Source organism: Rhinatrema bivittatum, chromosome 3 (genome assembly GCF_901001135.1).
Source record: "Rhinatrema bivittatum chromosome 3, aRhiBiv1.1, whole genome shotgun sequence".
Lineage (NCBI taxonomy): Eukaryota > Metazoa > Chordata > Amphibia > Gymnophiona > Rhinatrematidae > Rhinatrema > Rhinatrema bivittatum.
This window is the reverse complement of record NC_042617.1, coordinates 514,246,407-514,265,381: the sequence shown is the minus strand read 5'-3', so window position 1 is coordinate 514,265,381 and position 18,975 is coordinate 514,246,407. Positions and strand designations below refer to the sequence as shown.

Here is an 18,975-nt window from a genome sequence, read left to right as displayed (position 1 = left end):
GCAATGTACAGTCTTGGGAATATTGTGGTTTGACTCAAGTAGGGGTGTGCACTCGTTTTCGCCGTATTGGCAATCCGCAACGTATATTGCACTATTCGTAGTATTCGTGGGGAAGCGAAACGTATCGCGATTCCCCACGAATACACAAATCTTCCCCCGAATTATATGGCCACCTAAATAAAAATTTAAACAAACCCCCCACCCTCCTGACCCCCCCAAGACTTACCAAAACTCCCTGGTGGTCCAGCGGGGGGTCCGGGAACCATCCCCTGCACTCACACCCTCGGTGCCAGTTTCATCATGGCGCCGATAGCCTTTGTCACAGGGGCTACCGGTGCCATTGGTCAGCCCCTGTCACATGGCCATCGGCGCCATCTTGTGCTCCTACCATGTGACAGGGGCTGACCAATGGCACCGGTAGCCCCTGTGACATAGTATGGGCAAAGGCTATCGGCGCCATTTTGAGTACTGGCATCGGACAGCCGGCGTGCAGGAGGTCGCTCCGGGACCCCCGTTGGACCCCCAAGGACTTTTGCCCTCCTGCACTCCGGCCGGCCGATGCCACTACTCAAAATGGCGCTGATAGCCTTTGCCCATACTATGTCACAGGGGCTACCGGTGCCATTGGTCAGCCCCTGTCACATGGTAGGAGCACAAGATGGCGCCGATGGCCATGTGACAGGGGCTGACCAATGGCACCGGTAGCCCCTGTGACAAAGGCTATCGGCACCATGATGAAACCGGCACCGAGGGTGTGAGTGCAGGGGATGGTTCCCGGACCCCCCGCTGGACCACCAGGGAGTTTTGGTAAGGCTTGGGGGGGTCAGGAGGGTGGGGGGTTGTAGTTAATTTGAATTTTAGCTGGCACACGAATAGAAATCGCCGTATTAATGCATCAGGGCGCCATACGGCCGAATGCAATGTATCTGCTCCCCGACGAATCCGAATCATGAATGCAACGTATGGCATCCTTCTGCACATCCCTAGACTCAAGGCACTGATAGCAGATAAGAACATAAGAACATAAGAAAATGCCATACTGGGTCAGACCAGGGATCCATCAAGCCCAGCATCCTGTTTCCAACAGTGGCCAATCCAGGCCATAAGAAGCTGGCAAGTACCCAAAATCTAAGTCTATTCCATGTAACCATTGCTAATGGCAGTGGCTATTCTCTAAGTGAACTTAATAGCAGGTAATGGACTTCTCCTCCAAGAACTTATCCAATCCTTTTTTAAACACAGCTATACTAACTGCACTAACCACATTCTCTGGCAACAAATTCCAGAGTTTAATTGTGCGTTGAGTAAAAAAGAACTTTCTCCGATTAGTTTTAAATGTGCCCCATGCTAACTTCATGGAGTGCCCCCTAGTCTTTCTACTATCCGAAAGAGTAAATAACCGATTCACATCTACCCATTCTAGACCTCTCATGATTTTAAACACCTCTATCATATCCCCCCTCAGTCGTCTCTTCTCCAAGCTGAAAAGTCCTAACCTCTTTAGTCTTTCCTCATAGGGGAGTTGTTCCATTCCCCTTATCATTTTGGTAGCCCTTCTCTGTACCTTCTCCATCGCAATTATATCTTTTTTGAGATGCGGCGACCAGAATTGTACACAGTATTCAAGGTGCGGTCTCACCATGGAGCGATACAGAGGCATTATGACATTTTCCGTTTTATTCATCATTCCTGTTCTAATAATTCCCAACATTCTGTTTGCTTTTTTGACTGCCGCAGCACACTGCACCGACGATTTTGAATGTGTTATCCACTATGACACCTAGATCTCTTTCTTGGGTTGTAGCACCTAATATGGAACCCAACATTGTGTAATTATAGCATGGGTTATTTTTCCCTATATGCATCACCTTGCACTTATCCACATTAAATTTCATCTGCCATTTGGATGCCCAATTTTCCAGTCTCACAAGGTCTTCCTGCAATTTATCACAATCTGCTTGTGATTTAACTACTCTGAACAATTTTGTGTCATCTGCAAATTTGATTATCTCACTCGTCGTATTTCTTTCCAGATCATTTATAAATATATTGAACAGTAAGGGTCCCAATACAGATCCCTGAGGCACTCCACTGTCCACTCCCTTCCACTGAGAAAATTGCCCATTTAATCCTACTCTCTGTTTCCTGTCTTTTAGCCAGTTTGCAATCCACGAAAGGACATCACCACCTATCCCATGACTTTTTACTTTTCCTAGAAGCCTCTCATGAGGAACTTTGTCAAACGCCTTCTGAAAATCCAAGTATACTATATCTACCGGTTCACCTTTATCCACATGTTTATTAACTCCTTCAAAAAAGTGAAGCAGATTTGTGAGGCAAGACTTGCCCTGGGTAAAGCCATGCTGACTTTGTTCCATTAAACCATGTCTTTCTATATGTTCTGTGATTTTGATGTTTAGAACACTTTTCACTATTTTTCCTGGCACTGACGTCAGGCTAACCAGTCTGTAGTTTCCCGGATCGCCCCTGGAGCCCTTTTTAAATATTGGGGTTACATTTGCTATCCTCCAGTCTTCAGGTACAATGGATGATTTTAATGATAAGTTACAAATTTTTACTAATAGGTCTGAAATTTCATTTTTTAGTTCCTTCAGAACTCTGGGGTGTATACCATCCGGTCCGGGTGATTTACTACTCTTCAGTTTGTCAATCAGGCTTACCACATCTTCTAGGTTCACCGTGATTTGATTCAGTCCATCTGAATCATTACCCATGAAAACCTTCTCCATTACGGGTATCTCCCCAACATCCTCTTCAGTAAACACCGAAGCAAAGAAATCATTTAATCTTTCCGCGATGGCCTTATCTTCTCTAAGTGCCCCTTTAACCCCTCGATCATCTAACGGTCCAACTGACTCCCTCACAGGCTTTCTGCTTCGGATATATTTTAAAAAGTTTTTACTGTGAGTTTTTGCCTCTACAGCCAACTTCTTTTCAAACTCTCTCTTAGCCTGTCTTATCAATGTCTTACATTTAACTTGCCAATGTTTATGCTTTATCCTACCAGATGTTATGCATATCAATTATGAAGATCTTCCAACTGCACTGGCATTTCTTGAAATCCACTAATGAACTCCACCATCTCAAATATGGAGTCAGCTGAATTAAACTCAGTTTTTTTTAGGGATAAAAATCTTTTTTTTTAAGGATAAAACAGGGGAAGGAGAAGGAAAAAGAGAAAAAAATGGAGAAAACAGGGAACAAGTTTCAGAGGCAAAAAAATACCATAAAGAAACTGCAAGAGCAGGGTTCCATGTCTGTGTGCAAGCTTGGACAGAAAAGGACTGAGGGGTCTCGTGAGTCAGTGGCTGTGGGAACTCTGAAAAAGCTGGGTCCATGAGACATCACTCACTTTTGTGGCTAATTTCATCCTGCTTGTTGACGAAAAATCCATAGCCACATACCAAACAAAATTGATAGAATCCAAAATCAATTAATAAAACAATTCCAATTTTTAATGACATGACTTTGGAGCAACAGGTATAAATCTTATTCACATGGCATACCATCTTGTCATCCCCCAGAGCATGTTCTAAGGAAAGAAATACTGTTATAATTAGCTCATGGTGAAAATGGTGGAGACATCTGTACAGGTTCCTAAGAAGTGAAGGATCAGAGCTGCAGCCATGTATTTAATTCTTAAAATTATACACCCTTATAATAATTTGCCTGATTCCCATTAACCGTCTTGTCAGATCTGGTAGAGTTGCTTTTTTGCACAAAGTGTAAATAGTATAAAGTACAACAGCATAGACATATTCCCTTCGTTGTCCATACCTGCCATTGTACCACACTGTCTACTACAGTTTACAGAATGTGACGTTAATGCTGCTGGGTACACAACAGAGCTTTTACAACTGAATATATTGAGTAGAAGAGAAGGAAGCCTAACCTCATGAATGTGTTGACAAAAGGCAGGCACCGTGGTGAGTTGGCTGATCAAATTCAAATAGGCAGCGCAGAGGGCGTAAAGGGCACAGCGGTTATACACAGAGAGGTTATCTTCATTGTTTAGAGCTAAATCCTAAAAACACAATAAAAAATGCATTTGTACCTATAGTTTAAGGTACTTAAAACATATTTGATCTGTTCAAAACAAATGGTTTCACAATATAGCCTAGTAGCTAATGAACAGAGATGGGAAGTTTGGAGTCCCATGCTCAGATCCCATCTCTACCACTCTCTATGTGACATTCAACAGGTCTTAACCTATCCTTTCCAGTACCGTGCACTTCAGTCATTATATTCTTCTTCCCTCTCATTTCATTAAGTTTGCTCTATTATACAGGCAATAACTTTATGCACTCTTTGACTTTATAAATTCATAAATATACCAAACAGCAAATCACTATGAACAAGGGTGTAGCTTCAGAAGGCTTCCACTGAATGGAGAGGGAGAATCAAGTTGTGTTTGATATGACAGGAACTGTGAGGTGAGATTAAGCCTAGATTCATGACTCAGATTGTCATTTATTGGGGCAATTACCAGTAGCCTACCCAGATGTAAATTATGTGAGTAGTTTGGTATCCATATACCTGATAGACCATTTCCAAAGAAAACTATACATTTAGGGGGTCATTTTCTATCGCTTATCACACACGAAAAAGTCCCTTTTTGCATGCAATAGCTTGCCGGGGGCGGAGTCAGGACGGCGAGGAGGCTGAGACTGCAATGTCTTCCCTGGCGGCAATAAGCTAAGCACCATTATCGTCGCCGGTAGCATGCCCAATAGCACCACCTTTCACGGTGGCGCTATTGGATGCGAAAGCCGGCAGCGAAAACATCACAGTGGTGCGAAGGCTGCCAGCTTTCGCAGGCCCGCCCCCCCCCTGCCCCCCATTTTCGCTGGATTCACCATTCTGCATTAGAATGGTGAATCCAGGCCTTAGTTTTTCTTTTAAAAATTTGCTTAGGTGGGTTCCAGGAACCCCAAATCCCCACTTTACATCTTCTGTTTCTTGTTTGAGGTGGATAAAAGGGGCGGGGTTGCACCTGCACATTTGGAAAGTCCATTTCTGCATACAGAGTTTACTCCCCTGACCTAAAGACCCCCATTACTGCCCCTTCTTTAATGCAGCTAAACCCCATGAACATTATTTTTCGCTGTTCAGATAAAAGCAAAGTTCATGGAATAAATCACAAAATGCCTATCCAAAAGACACAGAAGAAACAGACAAAATATTCTCATGTACATGAACCACATCATCCTTATAGGATATCACAAAGCCTCTAAGTTGCTCAGAATCCTAGAAAACGCCCAGTTGCGTGCTTACAGCAGATCTTCTCCGTGGACAGCAGGACAAATCAGCCACACAACTGGGCGACCTCGTCCAATGGTGCGGAGATGGAAAAGCTTTCTGAGCGCTCACAAAAACTGAGAAGGTTTTCCTAAGCATACGCGTGGATCCCCGCACAGCCACCATCACACCAGTCTCCTCAGTCTTCATAGCAAGCTTACCTTCAACTCTTCAGGGGAGTAGGTTGGGATTGTGTGGCTGATTTGTCCTGCTGACTAGGGAGAATACCTGGGGAAGTTTAATATCAGAAATATCACGTTCAAAAGCTTTCATCCCAGCCACACCCATTTCCTCCAGAACTGTTTCCAGGCATACAGCCATGCAGTTTCCATTGTAATTTCTTTAGGGTGTTATCTTCTTTGCTTCCCCTCCCCCCCAAAAAACAAAAAAAAATGCTGATACCTTTTGGAAAAAGTGCAAAATAGTATTTTGGAAATTACAAAGATGAAAAGTGAGTGGAATTGTAAGATCTGTTTGCCAAATGCACCTGTGGAAGGGATTCTGTCAAAAAAAAGAGAAGTAGATTGCTCAGGTATTATTAGTTGCCAGATGTGGGATAGATGCATATAGGAAAAAAAGTGTATGCTCCTAATATTCTAGCTTTGTGTATATGATCATGGGGGTCTATCAAATATAGACAGTAACTGCAATTCATAGGGATATCTGGAAACCCTTTGAGAAAAGGAATGAAATGAATTCTATTGCAGACTAGGATATAAGGCTAGGTGAATGGGGGGTGATTATTGAGTGATGATGTACAGTACTGATGTCTTCCCATTATGTTGTTTATATAGGACGTGGTATTGTCACTCCTGTTCTAAGATTTGAAACAAAAGTTAATAAAAGAAAAAATAAATTAAAAATAAACAGGAAAAAAAAGTACTCACAGCCATTATCCCAATGCAAGCACTTTTGAAAATTACCTACATGCTTATTGAAACTTTTTAAATTATAATAATCAAATAAAAAAAATTGGATTTGTTTATCATTTAAATCCCTCTATAAATAACCTTCCTTTATAAGGCAAAGGTCTACATCAGCAACTACTCATTAAAGTCCACCTGGAATCCAAAGAAATGTGCAGTGCAAACCATTGAACTATCAGGCCAACAATGGCAAAACTTCATTTCTACCAGGGAAGTAATTGGCCTGGATAGTTTATGTACCAAACCCAAGCATAGTAACATGTGGAGAATTCAGAAGAGTGAAAACTAATTCACTGTAGCAAATGAACAACTCCCACCTGCACTGCCAACACCAGGCGGATCAGATCTACCACCACCTCTTCGTTAGCAAGTTCAATGCTGATCATGGCCAGCATGCCGTACAGAGCTTCGTAGTGAGGGTGAATGTTAGTTGGCTCATTGCAGCTCAAGTAAATATGTCGGTATAACTGCTGAGAATGCTGTAAGCAAAACACACAGAGAAAATGATGGCTACCTTCATAGCATGTGTGTCCTGGCAGAAAAGGGAGACAAACATAGGGCTGCAGCACTGACCAAAGTTGAAGAATAGACTGTTGTCTGAGATTCAGCACACCACAATAAATAGTTTTAGTAATTGCAAAGTCATGTAAAAGTTTAAAGAAAAAGGTAACCAGAGTAACATGCAACATCATATATTATAAGCTCTTCATTCACTGAAGCAGAACTGTCTTAGTGAAATGTTGATAATGCTTTACAATCAACAATCAAGATTCTAATATATTTGGATCAATTTTTAAATAACTGGAACATATGTGAGTGATTTTAGCGTGCATATTTTACACATATTTTCAGAAAGAAACAGGGGAGGTAATTTTTTAAGGAATAACACATAAAAATGTAACATTATCATAGCAATTTTCAGAAGGCCATTTGCACACTTTGGAGGTAACTTTCATAGGAGTTATATGCATAAATGTAACATACTATCATAGCAATTTTCAAAAGCCATTTACTCGAGTAAAGTGCACTCACATGAGGAAATCCTATGGACAATTCAATGGTATATATTGTAGCAATTTCAAAAGCCCATAAAGTGCATTTACATGTCTAAAACCCAGTTTTAAACATGTAAATGCTTTTGAAAATCAGGCCCAATGCGAATAGTTTAAAGTACATGTGTTAAAAATGACCGCAAACTTCTGCTTTTTTGTGTATTGGATTCATGGACCCTTGGGCCGAGGTGGAATTGGTGCAAGCTGCATGGATGAGCCCTGCAGGTTCACACCATCGGCAGGCAGATTCGGATGAGGCAGAGTTCCAACTTCAGCTTCATCTATATCAGCCCACATTCCCCTCGGGTTGAGCCTTTGGGTTAGGTGGGGACCTCTACTGATGGGATGGAGGTCTGTCAAGGGTAGAACAGATATGGTACAGGTGAATCCAGAAGCAGCCCGGGTCAGTGGTAGGTGGGGTTCAAGGAGGTCCGGTAAGCAGGCTATCATCAGTGGCAGGCAGCATTCAAGGATGTCCAGTGAGTAGGCTGTGTTCAGTGGCAGTTGGCATTCAAGGAAGTCCAGGAGGCAAGCTGGGAGCCAGCAACGGCTGTAACAGCCCCTGGGTCAGCCATGCAGTGGTTTTTGCGGTGCATAAGTCGCCCACGTGTTGACCTAAGGTTTGATATCTTGCTTCATTTAGGGCCACCACTAGTACTGCTGAAGCAGTTCAAAGGAACGTGCCCATCCAGGGTGACCTGCAACACAGGAGTCATAGGCCCATTTTATGTAGATGGGAAGGTATGACCATCTTCCCTGGAGGGAAGGTCATGGAGTTAGCCAGAAGCAGGGTCTATGATGTGCTTGGGAGGTTCCAGGGCGTCCTCAGTCTGGAAGGAGCATGAGAAAGAATCTGCCTGTTGGTTCTTGAGCATGGGGAGTTGCGCAGTTTGAAGTCGAAACAGGTGAAGAACTGTAACCAGTGAGCCTGTCTTGCATTTAGTCGCTGAGATTGGTGAAAGTGTTTGAGGTTTTTGTGATCTGTATATATTGTGATACTCAATGGCATACTCTGCCAGTGTTCTACAGCCCTGGTGGAGCTGCAGCAAATCAGAGCCCATGGTGGCCATCTAGCCAGGCTCTTTGAAGACTGTCCGGAACTGGTCAGTGAATTGCTGTAGGTTATGCAATAAAGGAACCACATGCTCCCAAAATGGGAGAGGCCCATGCTAGGGCCACTCCATCCAACAGTAAGAGGATATAGGTGGATTTTGTGAGATCATCTGGGAAAAGTGGTGCCTGTAATGAGCAATGCATTCAACACTAATTCAAGAAGCCCTGGCACCATCTGTGATCTGCAACATACTGGAGCGGAGCTGGTATTGGGGTATATGACAATTTGGAGCTACGGGCCATGGCAGTGCTAGCACATAAGGCGGCGGAGCCACCGTGAAGGAAAGTTTGACCAGTTGTATTGACAACCGGTCCATAGTGGTTGCCAGGATCTCCAGGATCTTTTGTTGGGCCTGTAGCTTATGAGCAAGGCCTGGAATGGCCTACAGAGCTATGATGTCCACCTCGTTCATGGACTCAGCAATCTGTTGGATTTGTGGATACTTGGCCCGAGGTGGAGTTGATGCAACCTGCAGGGAGGAGCCCTGTAGGACCCCAACATTAGCAGATGGATCTGGACGAGGCAGAGATCCAAATGGAGATTCACCTATACCAGGCCATGTTCCCCTCGGGTTGAGCCTTTGGGTGCCAGGGCTGGCAGGACTTAGGTGGGGTCTCTGCTGATGGGATGGAGGTCCATAGAGGGTAGAGAAGATATGGCACAGGGGAATCCAGACGCAGGCCGGATCAGTGGTAGGAGGCACTCAAGGACGTCCAGTAAGCAGGCTATGGTCAGTGGCAGGTGGCATTCAAGAATGTTCACATGTGGCTGGGCCCTTTTCAAAATGTGTGCGGTGCAAGCACGGCCAGCCACATGTGTAAGCGACAATATTTGCACGTGTGGCCGATTTAAAATTCATCCGACTGTGCACAGCTGGTCCAATTTTCAAAGAGAAACCTTCCAAGGTTTCCCTTTGAAAATTCACTCATAAGCCCATGGACACAGTGCACTCGCATGCCAGCAACCCTGTGGATGGTATAAAAATTGCCCTGATAGCAACCAAACTAAAAGTGTCAAAATCTTGGATATAAAATATTGTAAATCTTAATGAGAAATAATACAAAAAGAAACTTAAAACTGGTTATTTATAAAACCCGACAAGACTATGTTTCAGCAGATCTGCCTACATCAAGAGTATCCTACTATACATTATATAAAAAAATATAACAATCCAAATTTGATAACAAATAAAACAATAGAAATAAAGAAAGAGCATAAAATGTGCCTGTTGCACCAGGAGGTGGATCCTTGGCCTGGTGTAGAATTGGTAGGCTCCCTGGTCGGACCCAGAGAGCACCTGCCACCAGAAGGTGGAGCATAGGAGGACAGAGAGGCTAGCTGGAGCTTCACCAATAGCAACCCGGGGTTCCCTCAGGTTGAGCCCTTGGTTACCCGGGCCGCCTGGTCTTAGGTGGGCCTCGCAGGATCTCCGAGAGATAAAGTTCAGGGGTGTGCCCACCATAAACAAGTGTGCGTGGTTGATGTTCAGTTCAGGTAGTCCAGGAGCCAGAGAAGGCCAGAACAGAGTCTCTGAATGAAGAGCGAGGATCAAGGCCAGAGTCAAGGATAGCGTGATCAGCCAAAGCAGAGGTCAATACCAGTAGTCAGTCCGGGGATGGTCAGTCAGGCAAAGGTCAGGATCCAGGTGGTGGTCAGACCTGGTCAGTGATCAGGCAGAGGTCAGTTCCAGGCAGTGTGCAGATATGGTCAGTGGACAGGCAGAGGTCAAATACAGGCGGCGATCAAACATAGTCAAAGTAACAGACAGAGGTCAGTACCGAGAAGACAGTCCAAATGGTACTACCTGGGGAGACGAAGGAACAGGATGATGCTGGAACAGGAGGACGTTGGAACAGGAGACTGGAACAGACGACTGGAACAAGACATTGGGACAGGAAGGCAAACTAGCTATCACAACGTGATCGACTCGATTGCCAAGGCAAGGAAGTGGGATCAGACCACTTCCTTTTAAGCTGCGATCAATCAGGGCGCACCGTGGAGCTGGGTTCCGCCCCTGGCCCTTTAAGAGGCCGGGCAGTAGGCGCGCGTGCGCGCACCTAGGGGCAGGGGCGACATCATGGAGGACGCTGAGCCCCGCCGTGAGGCCTGGTCTGGAGCAGGAACGCAGGGGGACCGGAGACGCCGTGAGCTGGAAGCGGCCGTGGAGGGGTCATGCCTGGAGCTGGTAGAAGGCGTAGTGAGGTGAGCAGGCCCGGCCGTGGGGCGTACGCGGCCGGGAAGCGCAACAGTGCCATGCTGGGTCAGACCAAAGGTCTATTGAACCAAGCATCCTGTCTCCCACTGGGGTAAATCTGGGTCATTAGGAGGTACACAGCTGATCCCAAAGAGCAAATTCAATTGCTTGTTTCAAACCCAGCTTTTCTAATAATCTTTATCACATCCTCTGGCAATAAATTCCACAACTTAATTACATTTTGAATGAAAAAAATACTTTCTTAAATTTGTTTTAAATCTGCTACCAGATAGTTCCATGGCATGTCCCCTAGTTCTTGGTAGGGTAACTAACCATTTCTGATTTTATATAAAGATTACATCTCCTCTTAGCCATCTCTTCTCCAAGCTGAAGAGCCCTAACCTGCTTAGCCTTTCTTCATAAGAGGTTTCATCTCCTGAATCATTATTATTGCCCTTTTTTGAACCACAGGTTCTGCTATCTGCATCTGCTGGAGACAGAGAAATACTGAAGGGCCACAGGGGGAGCACTATCCTGATATAGGATACCTTTTGAGTTTTTCTCTGTCTCCATCTGCTGGAAAGGAGGCTCAACCCACTGTCTGGACTGATCCGGGTACATACAGGGAATGCCCTTTTTTGTACCTTTTCCAGCTCTGCTAGATCTTTTTTGAGATGGATTGACCAAAAGTGCACAGTATGATTGCATCATAGATCTATGAAGAGGCATTATGATACACTCACTTTTATTCTCTATTCCTTTCTAAACATTTCCTAATATTCTATGTGCTTTTTTTTTTCACTGCTGCTGCACACTGAGCTGAGGATTTCAACATAGGGGCACATATTCAGTCACTGTCCAGATAGCAAAGTTGGCCAGATATACTTATCTGGCCAAGTTTGGAGGTATATTCACTAGTGCAGCTGCATTATTAAATATAGCTGGCATGACCACACTTAGGGGGTTATTTTTCAAAGCATTATCGCGTGCGTTAGGGCCTTATAGCACGCGATAAGGCCCTAACGCACGCAATAAGGCCATATCGCATGCAATATAATGCAAATTAGGGGGAGAACATAAGAACATAAGAACATAAGGGAGGGGAGGAGTCTGGGCGGGGAGGGGAGGAGTCGGCTGCGGCACCACTGCCGGTGATAATGTGAGGAACATTATCACCGGCAGTAGCGCTGCGAATAGCTACACCTTTTACGGTGTCGCTATTTGCTGCGAAAGGCTGCAATTGGCCCCACCGCAGTGCGAACGGCTGTGGCCTTTCACAAGCCTGCCTCCCCCCTTCGCTCCTGCCCCCTTTTTCGTGGGATTCATCATTCCGCGAGGAATGATGAATCCTGCCCTTAGCCGGATAACTTATCCGGCTACCATAACTCCTCCCTGAAATGCCCCCAGAATGCCCCTTAGTTATCTGGCTAAATTTTAACCTGATAATAAGATATCCAGCTAAACTTTAGCCACATAAATGTCCAAATGTTCATTTAGCCAGATAACTAGTGAATTATCCGGTTAAATGCCTTTAAATATGGACCTCATATTGTTCAGATTCTTTTCTTGGGTGGTAATTCCTAATATAGAACCCAGCATTGTGCACATATAGTTAGACTTAGTTGCAGTTTCCACAATAAACTGAATCTACCATTTAGATACCCAGTTTCCCAGTCTCGCAAGATCCTCCTGCAATTTCTCATAGTCAGCTCATGTTTTAACTATTTTGAATACTTTCTGTGTCATCCACAAATCTGATCAGCTCACTTATTGCTCCCTTTTCCATATCATTAAAGTTAAGAAACTGGCTAGTTTGCAATTCACTTATGTCTATTGTGCCCATGTTTGGTAAAGAAAGTCTTCTGATTGGACCACCTCTTTGTTCTATGTTCAATAGTTATGCTTTCCTTTGCACTATTTGGAAGATATTTCTTTCTTATATGAATCAAAAATTGTTTTTCTTAGACTTCATCTCATTTCCTCAGTGCAATTTATACCCCTCACAACTTCAAAACAAGAGAAAAGAAAAACTGAGTAGATACAGCAATACCTGATAGTTGACATACCTTCTTCATGAAAAGAGTATCTTGGCGAGAACATTTGTCCACTTTGAGCTTCAGAACTGAAATATCATCTATTATACTACAAAAAGAGAAAAAAACTGGTAAAACACACTGCAGCTAAATACTGAAAAAAAAAAGTTTGTTTTCACTATTGGGAAATAATGCTGATGTAAAATCTGTTTTCCCAGCCGTGTGGTGCGGAAATTCTAGCTTGCCAATACTGACAAGAGGCCAAGCAGTAAATTGGCAAGTGGACAGGTTATCCAGTTAAAGTTAGCTGGATAACTTGTCACAGAAATTCAGCGGGACAAGTCTCCTGCTGAATATACCCGGCTAAAGTTTTCTGGGTAATGTTACCTGGATATCTTTTAAACCTAAGCAAACTTACTGGAATGTAACTAGTTAGGTTAAACATTATGAAGAGTTCATTTACCCAGATAAGTTACATCTAAACTAGCTATAGTCAAAATATAGCTGGTTAAGTGCATCCCATTAAAAACCCTTCTGGTCCAATCCCCCACCTTCCACCCTGAAAAATCATTAGTGCTGATGCCCCCCCCCCCCCCACACACAAAAAAATGACAAGTTGTGCATCATAGCGGCCTCACGGAGCCTTCCCACTCCTCACCTCAATCTTGGAAAAAACAGGTGGGCTCCAAGCTCTCTTCAAAACCCCTACCCTCCCACCAGCAATCCCTCCCTCAACTTTTCCACCCCACCCAGTTCCCCCCCAAAAGCCCCGGTACGTTCATGGTAGCACCTAATTCTGATGTCATATAAAACTATGACAGCACAATACTGTGACAGCAATACTAGTAGCTGTCAAAACAACACTGGATACTACCAGGAATGGTACAAATTTACCATAATCATGGTGGCTTGGGGTTTTTAACTGCCACAGAATGGCAGAGACAGGGTTAACGTGGGAGCTGTGAGTGGGAGGATAGAGGTTAGGAGGTGGCCATGAGTCCACCTGGTCTTTCCTAAAATGGCAGGTGCAGTGTATGGCTCCTAGAGCTGCTACGGCCCACAACTTACTGTCATTCTTTTCGGGGGCTTGGGAAGAGCCATTGGGCAATATGCCTGACAGAATTTGTACTGATTTTTGGGGTGGTAATGGGGAATTGGGTTGTTGACCAGGACAGAGTTTTTGTTTTTACTACTTAGCCAGCTATATTTTAAATATAGTTGGTTAAGATTTAAGCTATCTAGGTACACACACCTAGGTAATTTTAAGACTGCTCTGTGGCAGTTAAGAAGTTAGCCAGATAACTTATGGGCCGATACAGTAAAGTCCGCGGGAGAGCAGGCAAACACCCGCTCTCCCAGTGCGCACACAGGCCACTCTCCTTTGCGCGCAATTCAGTATGCAAATTAGGCCCGGTGGTAAAAATAGGTAAAAAGAGGCGCTAGGGACACTAGCGCATCCCTAGCGCCTCTTTTTGGACCGGAGCGACGGCTGTCAGTGGGTTTGACAGCTGACGCTCAATTTTGCCGGCATCGGTTCTCGAGCCCGCTGACAGCCACGGGTTCGGAAACCGGATGCCGGCAAAATTGAGCGTCCGATTTTCGACCCACAAGCCGACTTCAAATTTTTATTTTTTATTTTTTTTTAACTTTTGGTAACTTTCGGGACCTCCGACTTAATATCGCCATGATATTAAGTCGGAGGGTGCACAGAAAAGCAGTTTTTACTGCTTTTCTGTGCACTTTCCCGGTGCCCGAAGAAATTAGCGCCTACCCAAAGGTAGGCGCTAATTTCTGAAAGTAAAATGTGCGGCTTGGCTGCACATTTTCCTTTCTGAATCGCGCGGGAATACCTAATAGGGCCATCAACATGCATTTGCATGTTGCGGGCGCTATTAGGTTTCGGGGGGTTGGACGCGCGTTTTCGACCCCTTACTGAATATGGGGTAATGCTAGCATGTCGAAAACACGCGTCCAATCGAGGGTTAACAGTTGGAGCGCACTGTACTGTATTGGCCCATTAGTCAGATAACACCAAATATCAGCATTATACAGCTAAGTTATCTGGCTAATTTTGTTTCATTGTGGAACGCTAATGGACTGCTTTTGACTTATCCAGCTAAGTTGTTAGCTGGCTAGCAACTTAGTTGGATAACTCGGGGCAAACAAACAGGAATTAGAAAACGTTGCAATTTGGCTAAGTGCCAATTTACTATCAGTTTACCTCAGCTGTATAAACAACAAAAAGTCAGATATATTCACACATACAGGGCCTTAGCATATTCCCTAGAGCTTCCTCTACACAGTCTTAATGCTCCTTCTTGGGCTTGGGTTTTTTAATTCTCTTCCCAAGGAACGATGCTCCCCAAGGCTTTTGGGAGCTCTATCATGCCTGAAGAAACAGTCTTTGGCGGCTGTGATACTTTTTAAAAGGACCAACCAAACAATGTTGCAGTACGTGCCACTGCAATGCCCTGTGTTGCTCATACCAGTCTTCATGCAAACGTATCAATTGTACCGCCTTGGGGTGTTGATGTTATCACCATTTTTGCTCCCTTGGTCCTCACTCAGTATCTTGGCCCCTCACCCAGTGCCTTGGCATATTGATACACTGCTACTATAATCCTTCATCTCTCTTGGTGCCACCACTCTTGCCACTTTGTCTTTTAGAGAGTTGTTGCCTCAGTTTCACTGCCTTGTTCTTTCCTTGGTGCCTTGCGCTATTATTCATATCTTCACTCCTGTTCCCTTGGTCCTCTTCCCAGTTACTGCTTTGCCATGTAATGTGAAAGCTGCTTAGTCCTCAGCCCTCACTCAGCACCTTGGCATGTTGATGTCACTGCTCCTGCCTCCTTGCTCCTCTTTTATTGATTTCAGGAGAGATTAGCATACTGGGGACCCCCATCTCCCACTACAAGAATCAGCATCAGCAAAGGCATAGCAAAGGGGAAGTCAGACTTCAAACCTGATCCCAAATCCCTTCCCTAACTGATGCCATAGCTATGTCAGCACTGTTACAGACCTCCTCCAGAGATTCATCTGGCCTCGTTCTACTCAGCTATTAAATGATTCAATTAGTCTTTTGCCCTATATCCAGACCCAATGACCAATATGCACATCACAACCACTACAGTCTTTCTGAGATTCTTCTGGCTTCACCCTGAGCAGGAATAGTAAGTTTACCATCTTTCAGCTCCTAGATGATTTAATTAGTCTTTCATTTCTATACCCAAATCTGAAGAATGATTTGTAAATCAGGAGCACTACAGAACTTCTCCAAAGCTTACTCTGTCTTCAGGTCAACATTTGTGATGCTATGCCTCTGTTTTAGTGTTTTGGGATGTTCGTGCTGGTTTACCTCTCTCAAGGTGACTTGGGATGTTCCTGCCACTGTTGGTGCTGCTTTCCTCTTCTCATGGTATCCTGGGATGTTCATGCCACTGTTGAGGCTGCTTTGCATCATTCACAGTGTCATGAAGTGTTCCTGCCACTGTGCCTTGGGCTGTTCAAGATACTGTTCATTTTGCTTTGCCCTTCTCACAGTGTATTGGACTCTTCACACCACTCTTGGTGCCATTTCCTTCTTTTTTGGTATCCTGGAGTGCTGATCCATGTGTGGCTGATGCCTGTCTTCAAGTTTTAAACTTTGATCAAACCCCCCCAATGTTAGAGTCCAAATTAGGATGCATTGCTTCCCGCATTGACTTTAATATAAACAAATTAAATATAACAAAATAAATGAATTAACTTTGTAATCAAAAACAAACTAAAATGGTAAAAATACCAAAACTAACGAAGCAAACAAAAAAAAGTTCCCCTTCATAATAAACATTCTATGCAATCACATTTCTCTTGTTATTGTTCTGTTTGTTTTATTACCTCTTGGCACTGAACCAAAAATCAAACACTAAATCCCTACTTTATATTTGAGCTTGAGAGAAGCAAATGTGGAGATCTCCTGTGATTCAAATTCTGATATAGAACAGGTTCACAAATTTCCACACATTATGAATTTGGTTGGGTGATATCAGCTATGATGTCACACGCATGATAGATCAATTACTATTCTATATGATATAAAGAGTTATTGCAATGAATCAGCTTGAAGTATTCAAACTGCAGGGTGTTTATTACAATGAGAATTTCTCAAACTGTACACCATGGGTAAGGCTTTCTTTTAATTTCAACAAATCTGTTTTAGTAGACAGAGTCAGCCTAGGTGTAAATGTACCTGATAGTTGAGAACTTGTATCGGTTTCCATGGCGATCAATAAGGCTAATAAGTATTTCCAGAACAAAAAGGCGGATTTCAGCATCTTCCATCAGTGATGCAGAGAGCAATGGGTCAAGGAAGGCGGTGGGCAGGGCTGTGAGCATGTTACTGCACTGGAATCCTATTGTTACCTGCACACATAAAAAGCCGCTTGTTAGCGCAGAGAATCCACATTAGGCATTTTACATATCAAGAGAAATAGCAATTGAACAGTGAGGCATATGCACAAATGTACAATGATACTGACTTACAAAAAGTGAAAAATTATCTAGCAGAGGTATTGCAATGCATTAGAGTCATATGAGGTAGGAGTGGAACAAAATCCAGTCTGGCAGCCCCAGTGCTGCCTTGGATCAGAAAGGTCTCCCAGTAGGAAAACATCACCCTGGTGTAGCAGGAAGTGATCCTGTAGCAAGGACCTGCTCTCCAGGTGATGTATTGTCCTCTCACACTGAGGACAAATCTCCCAGGGCTACTGCTCAGGAGGGAAGGGTTAGGTCGGCCATCATAGATGGTGTTTCAATTATTAGAAATGTAGATAGCAGGGTGGCTGGGGACGTGAGGACCGCCTGGTAACTTGCCTGCCTGGTGCAAAGGTGGCAGACCTCATGCATCATCTAGATAGGATTATAGACAGTGCTGGGGAGGAGCCAGCTGTCGAGGTACATGTGGGCACCAACGACATAGGAAAATGTGGGAGAGAGGTTCTGGAAGCTGCAAAGGTTAAAAGTGTTCAATTCTAGACACGCAGTCCAAATGTATTTCATGCATTAAGAAAGGTGGAAGGAAGGCAAAATGATTACCGGCATAGTTAAAAGGTGAGGTGAAAGAGGCTATTTTAGCCAAAAAAAAAAATCCTTCAAAAGTTGGAAGAAGGATCCATCTGAAGAAAATAGGATAAAAAATAAGCATTGTCAAGTTAAGTGTAAAATATTGATAAGACAGGTGAAGAGAGAATTTGAAATGAAGTTGGGTGTAGAGGCAAAAACTCATAATAAAAACATTTTAAAAATATATCCGAAGCAAGAAACCTGTAAGGGAGTCGGTTGGTCCATTAGATAACCGAGGGTTATAGGGGCTCTTATGGAAGATAACGCCTTTGCAGAAAGACTAAATGAATTCTTTGCTTCCATGTTTACTAATGAAGATGGGGAGATACTAGTTCCAGAGATGGTTTTCAAGGGTGATGAGTCAGACAAACTAAACCAAAGATGTAGTAGGCCAGATTGACAAACTAAAGAGTAGCAAATCACCTGGATTGGATGGTATGCATCCTAGGGTACTGAAGGAACTAAAATATGAAATTTCTGATCTATTAGTTAAAATTTGTAACCTATCATTAAAATCATCCATTGTATCTGAAGACTGGAGGGTGGCCAATGTAATCCCAATATTTTAAAGAGGGCTCCAGGGGCGATCTGGGAAACTATAGACCAGTGAGCCTGACTTCAGTGCCGGGAAAAACAGTGGAAACTATTCTAAACATCAAAATCGTAGAGCATATAGAAAGACATGGTTTAATGGAACACAGTCAATATGGATTTACCCAAGGGAAGTCTTGCCTAACAAATCTACTTCATTTTTTTGAAGGGGTTAATAAACATGTGGATAAAGGTGAACCGGTAGATGTAGTATATTTGGATTTTCAGAAGGTGTTTGACAAAGTCCCTCATGAGAGGTTTCTAAGAAAACTAACAAGTCATGGGATAGGAGGCGATGTCCTTTCATGGATTACAAACTGGTTAAAAGACAGGAAACAGAGAGTAGGATTAAATGGTCAATTTTCACAGTTGAAAAGAGTAAACAGTGGAGTGCCTCAGGGATCTGTACTTGGACCGGTGCTTTTCAATATATTTATAAATGATCTGGAAAAGAATACGATGAGTGAGGTTATCAAATTTGCAGATGATACAAAATTATTCAGAGTAGTTAAATCACAAGCAGTTGTGATACATTACAGGATGACCTTGCAAGATTGGAAGATTGAGCAAATCAAATGGCAGATGAAATTTAATGTGGACAAGTGCAAGGTGTTGCATATAAGGAAAAATAACCCTTGCTGTAGTT

At 43.6% G+C, this 18,975-nt stretch overlaps 1 protein-coding gene across 3 annotated transcripts in view; it reads right to left on the bottom strand.

Moving 5' to 3' along the window:
- Nucleotides 1-18,975, bottom strand: part of EFR3B (EFR3 homolog B) — a 455,199-nt gene that overhangs the window by 71,105 nt on the left and 365,119 nt on the right. For all 3 annotated transcript variants that reach the window (XM_029596199.1, XM_029596200.1, XM_029596198.1), the window contains 4 exons: nt 16,867-17,039; nt 12,672-12,747; nt 6,563-6,724; nt 3,914-4,045 (listed from right to left, as the gene is read on the bottom strand). In XM_029596199.1, coding sequence (XP_029452059.1) covers nt 3,914-4,045; nt 6,563-6,724; nt 12,672-12,747; nt 16,867-17,039 — 543 coding nt within the window. The remainder of the gene's footprint in view (nt 1-3,913; nt 4,046-6,562; nt 6,725-12,671; nt 12,748-16,866; nt 17,040-18,975) is intronic.